At 43.7% G+C, this 14,480-nt stretch overlaps 1 protein-coding gene across 1 annotated transcript in view; it reads left to right on the top strand.

Moving 5' to 3' along the window:
• The first annotated feature begins 8,293 nt into the window (after window positions 1–8,293).
• Window positions 8,294–14,480, top strand: part of DONSON (DNA replication fork stabilization factor DONSON) — a 32,200-nt gene continuing 26,013 nt past the window's right edge. Inside the window, exons 1-3 of the mRNA XM_077453232.1 lie at window positions 8,294–8,694; window positions 11,877–11,948; window positions 13,564–13,764. Coding sequence (XP_077309358.1) covers window positions 8,380–8,694; window positions 11,877–11,948; window positions 13,564–13,764 — 588 coding nt within the window. The 5' untranslated portion in view covers window positions 8,294–8,379. The remainder of the gene's footprint in view (window positions 8,695–11,876; window positions 11,949–13,563; window positions 13,765–14,480) is intronic.

Raw genomic sequence — 14,480 nt, 5'->3', positions numbered from 1 at the left:
AATCCTTGAAAATTAAGGAAATTCCTTGGGGACCCCAAATCACTAGAACGAATGTCCCCATTGGAAGATTTCCCCACTATTACCTTTCTGGGGACAACAAAAAATATGGGTTTGCTTTTACTTTCTCTTTCAGGCTGGGTTTGCACTGCCGTGCAGATCGGTTCTCAGCAGGGGTCCGTGCGTCCCTGTTAACCGTTTCAGGTCTGATTTTGGTCCCAAATTTTGGCTGAACTTAGTCCAGAAGACACAGAGGACTCCTGTGCAATTCGCACTGGAGCCACTCCAGAGATGTGTGAACTGGCTCCATTGAGAGCTGGGCACAGTCTCCTAACATGCTAATTGGATACGGATAAAACCCTCATCCAATTCGCAATAGTGTGAACCCAGCCTTAATGATAATAGTAAACAGGGCAAATAGGGAGGGTAAATCTTCCTAACGAGGACACAGACTGCAATAAAAAATGACCGGTAATCTAATCCCTCTCCACTCTGTCCAAAACAAAACAAAAAGTTTTGTCTTTAGTTATACTTTAAAGCGTTTGTTAACCCAAAATTAAATATTGATCCTGTTCCCATAAAGCATGTTATACATCACAGTGCCTGTGCTGTGTCATTTCACCTCCTGTAATACCTGGCTAATCCTGCCTGGCTATACCCTTTCAACTGTAAACTGACCACTTTAATCATGGTTGCTGAGCCCTGACACCGTGGTCAGAGTATGTGCCTCCATCAGCTGCATGCATACTGAATATCTTCTAAACTGTGCAAGTTTAGGAGATATTCACAGTACCTACAGGTAAGCTTTATTATAGGCTTACCTGTAGGTATAAGGGGTGTAGCAGAGTTTAATACCACTTTAAAGTGGTTGTAAACCCTTACAAACCACTTTGACCTACAGGTAAGCCTAGATTAAGGCTTACCTGTAGGTCCAAGCAATATCTCCTAAACCTATATGGTTTAGGAGATATTTGCCCGAAAACGGGCACCGCTGTCTATGGCGCATGCGCCGTAGACAGCGGCGCGCAAGCGCACTGAGCGCGGCAGTTCCAAGAATGGAGCTGCCACATTTATCGACTCCCGTGCGCATGCGCGGGAGTGACGTCATCGCGGCTTCGCTGAATGACAGCGGCGGAGCTGCGAGACGCCACCAGCAAGATGGATGCGGCGGACTACAGGGGACAGCGGCGACTTCGCTGGCTCCTGTGTCAGGTAAGTGACACATAATGGGCTACTATGCGATGCATAGTAGTCCATTATGCTTTACCTTTGCAGGGAAAAAAAGAGGAAGTAAACTCATCAGGGTTTACTTCCTCTTTAAGGGTTAGCGGATATTTATTTGTTATTACATAGTATTCATTTATTGTATTTATGATTATTTTTATTTATTTGTGTATTTATTTTACATTTATTATTATTAGTAGTAGCATTAACAACCCAACCCTAACAAACAAAATAACAATAAATAAATAATAATAATAAGACAATAAATACAAATGTAATCCATAACCCAGACCCCCAATCCTAACCCTTTACCCTAGCAATAAAATAAATAAATAACAATAATAAAAAAAAGAATTAAAAGCTGATGGAAAAGCTAAAAAAAGACTGAAAAACCTATCAACAAATGTTGCAACAGATGATGGTTTTCTCTATTGGCTAAAAAAACCTGCCAAAGCTCAAAAACGCTATAGAAAAACATACAAAAGAAAAAAAAAATGCTCAAAGGTGTGAATGCAGTCTAATAGAATCCAACACCATCAATGTTTGTATAAGCCAAAATGCATGGTACCACAGTACAATGATTTTATAAACTGTGCCAGCACCTTTTTATTTGCACATTTAGCACACATAGGGCAACCCATTGAAATTAATGGACTGTATAAAATAAATGTACATTTTTTTTATTGTTATAGTATGTAAACGGTGCTCGCAGCACACAGGAGGTATTGCCTGAGCGAGAGCAATAATTCTAGTACTGGACCGCTTCTAATCTACACTGGTAACCTGTAGAAAATTTGCAATGGTGACAGGCCCCACCCACATTTCCAGCAGTGACAGGCCTCGCCACGTTTCCAACAGTAACAGGCCTCCACCACATTTCCAATAGTGTAAAGCCTTGCCCACATTTCCAACAGCAGCAGGCCCCACCCACATTTTCAAGAGTGACAGGCTCAACCCCCATTTCAAACAGTGACAGGGCCCATCCACATTTTCAATAGTTGCAGGCCCTGCCCACATTTCCAACAGTAACAGGCCCTGCCCACATTTCCAACAGTAACAGGCCCTGCCCACATTTCTGCTTTTTTGGTTGTGTGTAGAGTCCGTAATCAAACCTGAAAAATATGTAATGCATGTTAATAAGTATACATAATTGAGGGCACTTCCATAGGGCGTATAAATATTGCATTAGCATATAGTTTTATATGCATTCATAGGAATCAATGGCGGCATACAAACAAAAAAGTGTGACGTGTTTATTGACATACAAAAAAGTAGGACATAGCTGTGTTTGGGGTCGTACATGAGATACCACATGTGTAAGTGCGCACACAGTGACACACAAAGTCATTAGGAGAAATGTACACGTATAAACGCAAGTCATTTATGGAGATCTTCTCGCAGCCCAGCCATCAAGAGCCTGCATTCAGTGTGGGTTCCGCTTCTTTCTTCATGGACAACTTACTGGAAGAAGAAGCTTCAGATGTGCCTCTCATTGGTCACCACACCATGCGCTGACCAATGTACGCTTGCCACTGCAAGCATTAAAATGGAAACTCCAAGGCTGTGTATTGTGGTGTATGATGTACAGACCTCTACAAGAGATCTACAAGGCATTATACAAGAGATGACTAGAGACTGCGGACATAATACAAGAGCTGGCCAGAGACTGCGGACATAATACAAGAGCTGGCCAGAGACTGCGGACATAATACAAGAGCTGGCCAGAGACTACTGACATAATACAAGAGCTGACCAGAGACTGCGGACATAATACAAAAGCTGGCCAGAGACAACAGACATAATACAAGAGCTGGCCAGAGACTGCGGACATAATACAAAAGCTGGCCAGAGACAACAGACATAATACAAGAGCTGGCCAGAGACTGCGGACATAATACAAAAGCTGGCCAGAGACTATGGACATAATACAAAAGTTGGCCAGAGATTATGGCCATAATACAACAGATGGTCAGACTGCGGACATAATACGAGAGATGGTCAGCTATACAAAAAAATAAAACATTTGACTATCCCTGTGCTGCAACCACTGAGAAATTACTCTCCCTAGACTTATTGCTGTTTAGGAACTACACTACTACTTTCCTATGCCTCCCTTCATTCAGTATGCTACCTTAGGCTATGTAAATATTGTTGACCTGGGACTCAATACTGTTTCCACTAATGTTGACCAGTTATACATGCACTGATCTTTGCTTGCAACAATCGCTGTATCTTGTACACCAACCTACTCTATTATCCACTCCTGGGTGATGTGTATACTAATGCATGCATGCCTAAGCTCCTGTAGAAGCATTCACATGTGTAACATGTAGAGCCGAGCTACTGTACACAATCATCAACTCACACCAAGCCCAATAGAACAATCTGGTGTTTCATTTAACCACTTCAGCCCGGAAAGATTTACCCCCTTTCTGACCAGAACACTTTTTGTGATTCCGCACTGCGTCGCTTTAACTAACAATTGCGCGGTCGTGTGACGTGGCTCCCAAACAAAATTGATGTTCTTTTTTTCCCACAAATAGAGCTTTCTTTTGGTGGTATTTGATAACCTCTGTGGTTTTTATTTTTTGCTCTATAAACAAAAAAAGCGACAATTTTGAAAAAAACTCATATTTTTTACATTTTGCTATAATACATACCCTTCAAAAATATCTAAAAAAAATACTTTTTTTCCTCAGTTTAGGTCGATACGTATTCTTCTACATATTTTTGGTAAAAAAAATCGCAATAAGAGATTATTGATTGGTTTGCACAAAAGTTATAGCATTTATAATATAGGGGATAGTTTTATGGCATTTTTATTAATATATATATTTTTTTTAAAGGTCGTGATCAGCGATTTTTATCGTGACTGCGACATTATGGTGGACACATTGGACATTTTTGAGACCATCGTCATTTATACAGCAAGCAGTGCTATACAAATGCACTGATTCCTGTGTAAATGACACTGGCAGTGAAGGGGTTAACCACTAGGTGGCCATGTGGGGGTAAAGTGTGTCCTAGGGGTGTTTTCTAACTGTGGGAGGGGGCGTGGCTGTGTGTGACACATCACTGATCTCTGCTCCAATCACAGGGAGCAGCGATCAGTGACACTGTCACTAGGCAGAACGGGGAGATGCTTGTTTACATTAGCATCTCCCCATTCTTCCTCCCTGTGAGACGATTGTGAGTATTCCCGCGGCGATCGAGTCTGCGGGACCTGAGATCCGACTCACGGAGCTTGCCACAGGCGTGCGCGCCCACCTCTTAAAGGGCAACGTACAGGTACGTGAGTCTGCCTGTACGAGCCCTTCTGCTGGCGTATATTGGCGGTTAACAAGGACATCATCCTAACCATTCAGGAATTTACCACTTGGTGTTTGGGTTATGTATTGTTAAAAGCATATACGCATTTCATATTTTGCAAAGTTTTGAGTCTGTGGTTGTGTTTGTTTTAATTAAATTGTTAATAAAATTATTATTTTTTTTTAAACATTTGTGTTTCTCAGTGCCTATACAGTCCAGTACCAATCCTTTCACTTGTACAGGCAGAGGAAATATGGTAGCCCTACTGCAGACTGGGTCCTCCACTTGGAACAAAAATATTTATCAACAATATCCCTCAAGAAATCTAAGAAGATAAATTAATTTCACTTTTTCAGCACTGACCTGAGTCACCTAGGCTTGTCTATGTGACTAGTTGTTAATTTGCTTACTGTTTAACTACTTTCAGACCGCACCATTTTGCTGGCTTAAGACCAGACCACTTTTTGCAATTCGGCACTGCGTCGCTTTAACTGACAATTGCGCGGTCGTGCGACGTGGCTCCCAAACAAAATTGAAGTGCTTTTTTCCCCACAAATAGAGCTTTCTTTTGGTGGTATTTGATCACCCCTGCGGTTTTTATTTTTTGCGCTATAAACAAAAAAAGAGTGACAATTTTGAAAAAAAATCATTATTTTTTACTTTTTGCTATAATAAATAGCCCCCAAAAATATATAAAAAAAACATTTTTTTTCCTCAGTTTAGGCCGTATTCTTCTACATATTTCTGGTAAAAAAAATCGCAATAAGTGATTGATTGGTTTGCAGAAAATTTATAGCGTTTACAACATAGGGGATAGTTTTATGGCATTTTTATTAATAATTTTTTTTTACTAGTAATGGCGGTGATCAGCGATTTTTATTGTGACTGCTACATTATGGCGGACACATCGGACATTTTTTAAACATTTTTGGGACCATTGTCATTTATACAGCAATCAGTGCTATACAAATGTACTGCTTCCTGTGTAAATGACACTGGCGGTGAAGGGGTTAACCAGGGGGTGGCAGTGTAGGGGTTAAGTGTGTCCTAGGGGTGTGTTACTAACTGTGGGAGGGGGCGTGGCTGAGTGTTAGTGAACACTGATCTCTGCTCCAATCACAGGGAGCAGAGATCAGTGTCACTTGTTGCTAGGCAAAACGGGGAGATGCTGTTTACTTCCGCATCTCCCTGTTCAGCCTCCCCGTGAGACGATCGCGGATACCCCCGCGGTGATCGAGTCCGCAGGACCCGCGACCGGACTCACGGGGGTCCCGACTGGCACACACGCGTGCTGCCGGAGGTGCACAAACGATGGCAGGGTGGCAATTTCAAATGGACGTACCTGTACGCCAATTTGCCTGCCCGTGCAGTTTACGCTGCTTGGGATAAAGGGCTGGTATTAGCACTTCATGTGCTGGAAGGGTTTGGAGGGCAGGAGGCATAGTTTGGTGGAAGCAGCTAAGCGGGGTGCCAGGCAGTTTTTCACAACATTCACTACATCACTAAGGAGGAACTTTGCTAAAAAGGAGCCATCACTGACTTCTAAGGCTTCTCGTACACTGGCCTACAATTACTGCAGGAAAACACAAACATGGCAAAATCCAAACACGTTTTGGGCATGTTTTCCATTTTACTGTGGCCGGTGGTCAAAACGTTCCTATCCTGAACGCAATACCTCCATGCTCTGGAGAGGAAGGTTTAGGTGCTGCCAGCGTAAGTTAGTGTACATAAAGACTAATATTTTCGTTTCCCTTACTATAATGAGACCAGAGCCATCTAGTGGACAGCCAGAAAACTGCATCTGATACAGCCTATTTCTAGCTTTTCCATACAATCAACTTTACATTTACCACAATTATGTAACATGAGTGCCCGCATGAACTATACATTCAAACTGTATCCAATAGGCAGGCCCTCACATGACATAATTGCTAGCAGATCTAATGGAGATCAGATGGTAACATGTATGGTAAGCTTTAGGAATATGCCTTGTCAAATTGACATGGGGACACTACTGTAATTACCCGTCAACTGAAACAGAGGGCACTACTGTAATTATTCATCAGCTGAAAGAAGGGTACTTACGATAATGCCCATCACCTGAAACCACTGTTGCCAACCGTCAGTATTTTTACTGGCCGCCAGTAAATAAACAGGCACTTTTCTCCTGTCAGTAAATGCCAGTGACAGGAAAAAGCTGCCAGTAAAAAATACGGCTGTGACACCTAGCCAAGACCAAGAAATATGTTTTTGTGCTCTAATATCTACCTTAACACTTCCCGTCCAGCCTATAGCAGAATGACAGCCAGGTGGTGGTTCAGTTATCCTGACTGGGCGTCATATGACGCCCAGCAGGATAACAGCCGTTGCACGCCCGTGGGGGGCGCGCATTGCGGCGATCAGTGGTGCAGTGTGTCCGTCTGACACACCACTACACCAATCTCGGTAAAAAGCCTAGACGGGGCTCTTTACCACGTGATCAGTCGTGTCCAATCATGGCTGATCATGATGGAAACCAGAAGAGCCGTTGATTGGCTTTTCCTCACTCGCGTCTGACAGACATGAGTAGCGGAGAGCCGATTGGTGGCTCTCCTGATTGTTTATCAGCGCAGCCCCCCCCCCCCCCTCGGCTGCCCACACTGGACCACCAGGGAAGCTCCTAACATGTGGATGGCCAGGTACATCCCCCATGGCCATCCACATGTGCCAACATATGCCCAGTATATGCCAGGCACTGACCAGCACCATTATGGAACAAAGAAAATCAGTGATGCCCAGCAGTGCCCATCCGTGCCACCCATAAGTACCCATCAGTGCCACTCATAAGTACCCATCAGTGCCTCTTATGAGTGCCACCTCATCAGTGCCACCTCATCAGTGCCATCATTGAAGAAGAAAATTGACTTATTTACAAAAGAATTTAACAGAAACAAATAAAAACGTATTTCTTTTCCGAAATTTTCGGTCTTTTATTTGTTGCGCAAAAAATAAATATCGCAGAGGTGATCAAATACCACCAAGGGAAAGCTCTATCTGTGGGAACAAAATGATGAAAACTTTGGGTACAGTGTAACATGACCGCGCAATTGTCAGTCAAAGTGCGACAGCGCTGGAAATTGGCCTGAGCAGGAAGGTGTACAAGGTGCCCGGTATTGGAGTGGTTAAATCACATTGCAGATTGTATATTGTACTTCTTTGTAGAAGAAATACTGAAATTTGCACTTAAAACTTTTATTTTTATAACTTTTGGAAATGCCAGTAAAAACTTGGCTGTGCCAGTAAATTTTGGGTGTGGTGTCGGTAGATTTCAATCTGGTAGGTTGGCAACACTGGCTGAAACAGACGGCACTACCCTAATTACCCATCAGCTGAAATGAAGGGCACAGTGGACCGAACGTGGGTGACTTCTAGCCGTCTAGACGTGTTACAGCGGCCTCTGTTGGTGACGTATGGTGTGGACGGAAGATGGAAAGTCTTTACCCACAACTGATACTGCTGTCACAGCGGATTTGGGCGGCCTCTATTGGTGACTGCTGGCTCTCTCACAGCTGTCGAGCTTAAGCGGCCCCCTAGCGGTGAGTGATTGTGAATGGAGAAGGGGCGGACCCGTAGGCGGAGTTTGGACGGCCTCTAGCGGCTAGTGGTTGTGAATGGCCAAGGGGCGGGCCCGTAGGCGGCCTCTAGCGGTGGGTGGCTGTGAATGGAGAAGGGGCGGACCCGTAGGTGGAGTTTGGGCGGCCTCTAGCGGTGAGTGGGTGTGAATGGCGAAGGGGGAGGAACCGGGGAAAGCGCGCCACATTCGGAAGTCCGGGTGGTCAGTCGGTGCGGAGTCCTCGGTCAGTGTCCGCCATGTCTGAGCTTCTCCCCGGTTATTCCCCCAGCTTCAAGAAACCGGCCGAGATCCTGCGGCTGAGCCGGAGGAGAAGCCGTAGTGAGGCATGCCCGCGGACGGCGCTGTTCTCCCCGGGGGAGGTGGCCAGGCGGGTGCCCGGGGTCCGGCCGTTCTCCCCGGGCACACAGCGGAGCGGGGGGGCGGCGGTGAAGAGGAGGAACCCGTTCGCCAGTCTGGAGAACACGGTTGAGGCGAAGAGGAGAGCGGCCAGCCTGGTGGAGTGTGACTTCGTGGTGCCGGCTGTGGAGAAGGAGAACCCGGAGCCCGTCCAGGTCAGTCCGGGGACACTACGGGTTAATCGGCTCTTTATAATTTCCCGGCAAATGTCAGCCAATGGCAGAGCGCCACGTCACTATTTATTGTGCTTGTTGATGTGAAGGAGCAGATGGTTTGGGGGAGGGGTCAGGTGACAGCTGTGTGTACATCGCCACGGTCTATGTCCCCGATCTGATCGGCAGCTGCTGTGTGTAGATCCCAACCCCCATCTCATCATTTCCCTTTATACTGTCTTGCCATTAAGAGAAGTAATAGAAGCTCAGGGCTGACATTAGATTTTATCCTATGGATCCAGGCTTTACAGGAGAACTAAAGGACAAACTTGTTTCCCCCCATTTTGGATATAGTAAGTGGGGTTATAACCCCTGTCCTTTTTTTTTTTTTTTTTTTTTTTTTGCTATCTGTGTCCCCATTGGAGAGACATTCACTTGCTGGCCCATAGCCAAACAGGAAGTGAGAGGAAATCCTTGCCCCTCACCAGAACTAGTGTCCCCATTGGAAGATTCCCGCTCCATCCCTGTTCTGATGACAACACAGAAATTGGGCTTTTTCTTTCGCTTTGTGATAATGTTGACTAGGACAAAAATGATGAATCTCCCTAACTGGGCAGTCTCATCCCTCAACACTCTATCCAAAACTAAAAAAGTTATTCTTTAACCACTTGCCGACCGGGCCATAGCCCAAAGACGGCTACATCGCGGTCATGTTATATGAGGGAGGGGCGTCCATGGACGTCCTCCCAGAATATTGCTCTAATGCGCTCCCGCAAGCATCTGTGACCGATGGGTCTGGAAGTGTGATTGTGATAAATGGCCGCTGGTAGAGGCCGTTTACCACGTGATTGCTCCGTCAAATGATGGAGCGATCACTTGTAAACAAACATATCGGTACAGTGAGAGGGGGAGAGATGGCAGCAGCGCTGTGGGCTGGATGTGTAGTGTCCACAGCGCTGCTCTGTGACAGTGCTCTGCCAATAGTCTGCAATACATTTTTACAAACACATTTTTTTTTTCAAGTTTTTAGTCTTCTTTTTTTTTTTTTTTTTTTTTTTTTTTTTTAATAGTGCAAAAAAATAAAAAACCCAGCGGTGATTCAATGCCACCAAAAGAAAGCTCTATTTGTTTGAAAAAAGGACAAACATTTCATATGGGTACAGTGTTGCACGACACTGAGTAATTGTTGTTCAAAGTGTGAGAGCACCGAAAGCTGAAAACTGGTCTGGTTAGGAAGGGGGTTTAAGTGCCCAGTGGTTAAAGGTATTGCTAAACTCACAACAGTAAAATCCATCTAAAATTTTGCGCAAAAGTGAAATAACGTAAATAATAAAATGCCTAAGGAAGTAGGGGCTATTGGGTGAATAATTGAAGACGTGATAAAGCTGAGAAAAAAATAAATCAATTGGTAAGCGTATTTTTATTGATTTTATTTGATTTTTCCATCCTTTATATATCTCTTCTCAGTGTTATCACTTCAGTTATTCACCTAATAGCCCCTACTTCTAGTTATTAACTAGTTATTACACTTTTTTGTGCAAAATTTTACACATATACTTTTCCTTGGTGTCGTGAACGCCTTCATTTTGCAGCACTTGTGATGACATTCACACTTCTATACACGTATTTAGTTCCCTTTTATTTACTCTTAATAGCGCAAAGGCCTTCAACACAGAAAAATCAGTCTGTGTATATACAGTAACGCATGCTTATTATACTCACTGTGCAAACTAAGGGGTCAATCCTCCACATTGTGTAAAAAGGCTGTTTGATCCCGTCTTCTCTGATCATCCCCTTCTTTCACTGTCCCAAATCCATCTACTGATAGAACAGAGGCTTGGGGCACTCTGCACATGCTCAGTTTGGTGTGTATTGTTAGCTTCATTTTTTTTTTTTTTTTTTCCTTGAGAGTGCATGTGATCAACATGGGGCAAATCAGCCCTGTCCAAACGGAGGGTCAGGGGCTCTGCATGCTCACAGAACAATCGGAGGAGAATAAACTCCTACAAGCCTTAAAGCAGGGGTCCACTCAAAAAATATATTAAAAGCCAGCAGCTACAAATACTGCAGCTGTTGACTTTTAATAAATGGAGACTTACCTGTCCAGGGTGCCTGCGATGTTGGCAGCCAAAGCCGAGCAATCACTAGTATCTCGGCTGCCCCCACTGCCATCCCCAGTGAGGAAATCAGTAAGTGAAGCGTTGCGGCCTCACTTCCCGGTTCCCTACTGCACATGCGCGAGTCGCGCTCTGCATCCTCACTGGTCCCCGCTGTGTGCTGGGACCTGTGTGTTTCCCAGAACATAGCGGGGGGGGTGACGCGATGGGACATGCTCCCATGTCAAGAGGGAGTCTATTCCCAGAAGTGGGTGCAGATACCTGTATTGTACGGGTATCTTCACCCCCACCCCCCCCCTGAAAGGTGCCAAATGTGACACTGGGGGGGTCCGAAAAGCGCAAGTTCACTTTGTGTGAACCTCTGCTTTAACCAGATACTGGAGCCCCGCTGCCACACTGTTTTTGAATTGTGACAGTAGGTGTGGGGAGAGGATCCCCTACTTGCTATCACAATGGGGGATCAGGTCGGTGTGCAGACAAGTGCTTTAGTAACATGTTATTAAAGGTGAACTTATCAAATCAGAACGCCATAAAAAAAAAGTTCTTCCATGAAGTCGGGCTGTCAACACTGCATGGGTTAACTGCTTGTTCTGTCTAGTGGTGCACCAAAAGTCTGTACTTGCCTGATACTTCTATCCTCTGGAAAACCGCACTCTCCCATGTCAAGAGGTGCATTGTTCCTGCTGCCCATCCAGAGCCGGTCTATGGACCTGATAACGTCTGGAACAGTCCATGCACAAGACCACAAAGGTGTGGGAGGGGGGCAAGAAGGGAGGGGATTGGTCTGTTCCAGGTTGCATCCAGAGGATCAACATGATAGCTGGATACACAGCAGTTTCGGAAGGAGCTTATTTCAGCAGCGGCAGCCATAGTACCTCCCCAGCGTCAGGTTTTATTCAAAGTGTTTGAAATGTTCTCTTCTGAAGGATTCCACTGGCTGTTAAAAGAACAGATCCTTATAATCTATATCCAGAAAAGCACACAAGTTATATGACCTACTTTTATGGACAAAATGTTTTTTGCAATGTATGTCTTTACAGAAATTAATCAGGGTTTGTTTCATTTCAGTTTCATAAGGTAGAAGATGTACTTTGGGAAGACGGCCTTGAACCTGAACCCATTAATACCACAAAGAGTGAGGTAAATATCACAAATCTATGAAGATCCTCCGTAAAAATTGGACTTTTTGAGAGGCTCCTTCTAAATACTATACTATTGCAAACATAAGACCTCATCAGTAGTTTTATTTTTTTTTTTTTGTTATCCTTATTCTATTAGAGAAATTTCTTGTCCTGTAAGCTCAACAGGAGCTGAAGGGATATTCCTACTTAGACTGCTGGCTGGCACGTAAACAAGTGTCCTCAAGATAACTTTTTCTATTTCTGTTCTGGTGAACAACATTCAAAGTTTAGACGTTCCTCTTATTTTTAGTCTTGGTGACAGATTCCAAGGGCAAACAAACTGGATCTCTGTAGCAGCTACACAGAAATATAAACCTCCCAGGGTTCCTGACCCTTCCCTCTCTGTCCAAAACAACTTTAGGTAAACACTGGTTTTACACTCAATTTGATCTCCGCATCAACACAAGTGATAATGATACTGGGATTCCCCCCCCCCCCCCTGAATCAGCTGAGTTTCGGCCCATGCATAATATTGTAATATCTAAGTTTTTTTAAAAGATGAATGCACATCATCATCATTTGCAGGTTAAAATCTCTATCTATTATATATGTGTAATATATAAATATGTTTGTATATGTCTCTATATCCAAAATATAGAATTTAAGCTAAGGGGGTACCTCGTCCCATATAACGTTAACTAGAAAAAGTAAGAGCACAACAAGGCGGACTATAACAGGAGATAGATAGATATATAATCTCTATATCTATCTATCTATCTATCTATCCTATATCTGATGCTGGAAGCGGTAAAACGATTTCTAGCATGATGTGCACTTTCTAAAGAGTGTAGAAAGAGAAATACAGCAGATATACAAGTAAAACTTATGTAGGGAGATTTGTTTCATCTCTGTATCATCTGAGGCTGTTCACTTCACTGGGTATAGGAGAGGATTTACAACCACTTTAGACACTGCACCCATGATCAGCAGATTGTGGCTGCACTGCCAGGATCCTTCAGACTCTGTCAGCTGTCTGCCCGTACCTCCTGTGCAGACAGTATTAATGAACTATGAGAGGGCTCACCAGCACTCTCACAGTTCATTGAGAACTGCATGCTGCAGTGGCCATTACTAGTAGTTCATTCATTTTTAGCCGTGCTGTTTTCAAATTGTGACATTGGATGTGGGGAGAAGAACATCCTCCTGCTGTCAGGGTACAGAGAGGGCTGGTGGCCGGAGGTGGGTGTATAGGAGCATGTTACGCCCTCAATGTGGGTGTAACATACTCCTAAAAGTGATCTTATCCTACAATATTGTTCTGATCTAGTGCTGTTGTCTCTTTAAATGGACATTTGAAGCAGATAATGTAGGACTTACTACCGATGTTCCCAATTGATTTCACCATTTGCTCAAATTTTAACTAATCATTTGAAGGTTGATCCTTCTTTTTTTTTTTTTTTTTTTTTTTTTTGTGGAATTCGGATCTTGCATTGTGAATCTTACTTGGTTTGTCTTCCATATATTTAATTCAACTAAGGATGTTGTTACAGCTTTTTGAGTAGTATTGTAAAATCTGTTACATGTGTAGTAATAATTTTCTATATTTTTATTCCCTCTCCTCTTCCCTGTATCAGTCTCCAGAGAAGCCACTCACAGCCATTGAACCAGCAAAGGGGTCGGTGACTTACCCAGCAGACTGGAGTCTCAAGACACGTCTTTTATTTACCTCTTCCCACCCGTTTTCCTGGACCGATCAGTTAAAAGCTCAGGAAGAAGCTCAGGGCCTAGTTCTACATTGTCGAGCCACACCAGTCAGCCTGCCTCAAACAATAGCAGTAATTATTTTTTATCCTTTTCTCCTCCTGTCTTTCCAGCAGCTGTTGCCTACCTATCTCCCCAAACATTATTATTATTATTATTATTATTATTATTATTATTATTCCGAATTTATATAGTGCCAAAAGTTTGCGTGGCACTTTACAACCTGAGGGCAGACGGTACAGTTTCAATACAGGAGGAATCGGGGAGCTGTGCTCCATTCGAGAATACAATCTAAAGGGGAGGGTCAACTGATACATACTGTAAGGTATAAACTGGAGGATGAGCTGATGGAGAATATAAAAGTACAGGCAGAATAGGCTTCTCCTGAAAAGTTTTTTTTAGAGATTGCCTAAATGTAGAGGGAATTCTCTTCAGTAGCTCTTAGCTTAGAACCCCACAAACACCATAGTACTTGGACTTTTGAACATGGATACATTTGATTTCCCGCCGGGTTTGTGGCCACTCTGCTTTCTTAGTTTGTAATTGCCGATTACCTTTAAAGCACAAAAAGCTCCTAATATGCCTTTTAAGGCTGTTGGGGGTAAGCTATGCCAACTATTATGTGGCAGAATGAGTTGCTATTCGCTAGATGACTGCCCCTATTGAGAGAAGATGACCATAGACTGATCCATTTGATAACCGTACAGCTGGAAAATGCTTGTTTCTCTGTAGGTTGCCACTGACTCGAAGCAGATCTCCCCTGGCTGACCGTAGAGGGATTGAAATTCCG

This window comes from Lithobates pipiens, unplaced genomic scaffold (assembly GCF_037356315.1).
Source record: "Lithobates pipiens isolate NorthernLeopardFrog02 unplaced genomic scaffold, aLitPip1_a1.2 Scaffold_23, whole genome shotgun sequence".
Taxonomy (NCBI): domain Eukaryota; kingdom Metazoa; phylum Chordata; class Amphibia; order Anura; family Ranidae; genus Lithobates; species Lithobates pipiens.
This window is presented reverse-complemented; position numbering and strand designations above follow the sequence as displayed.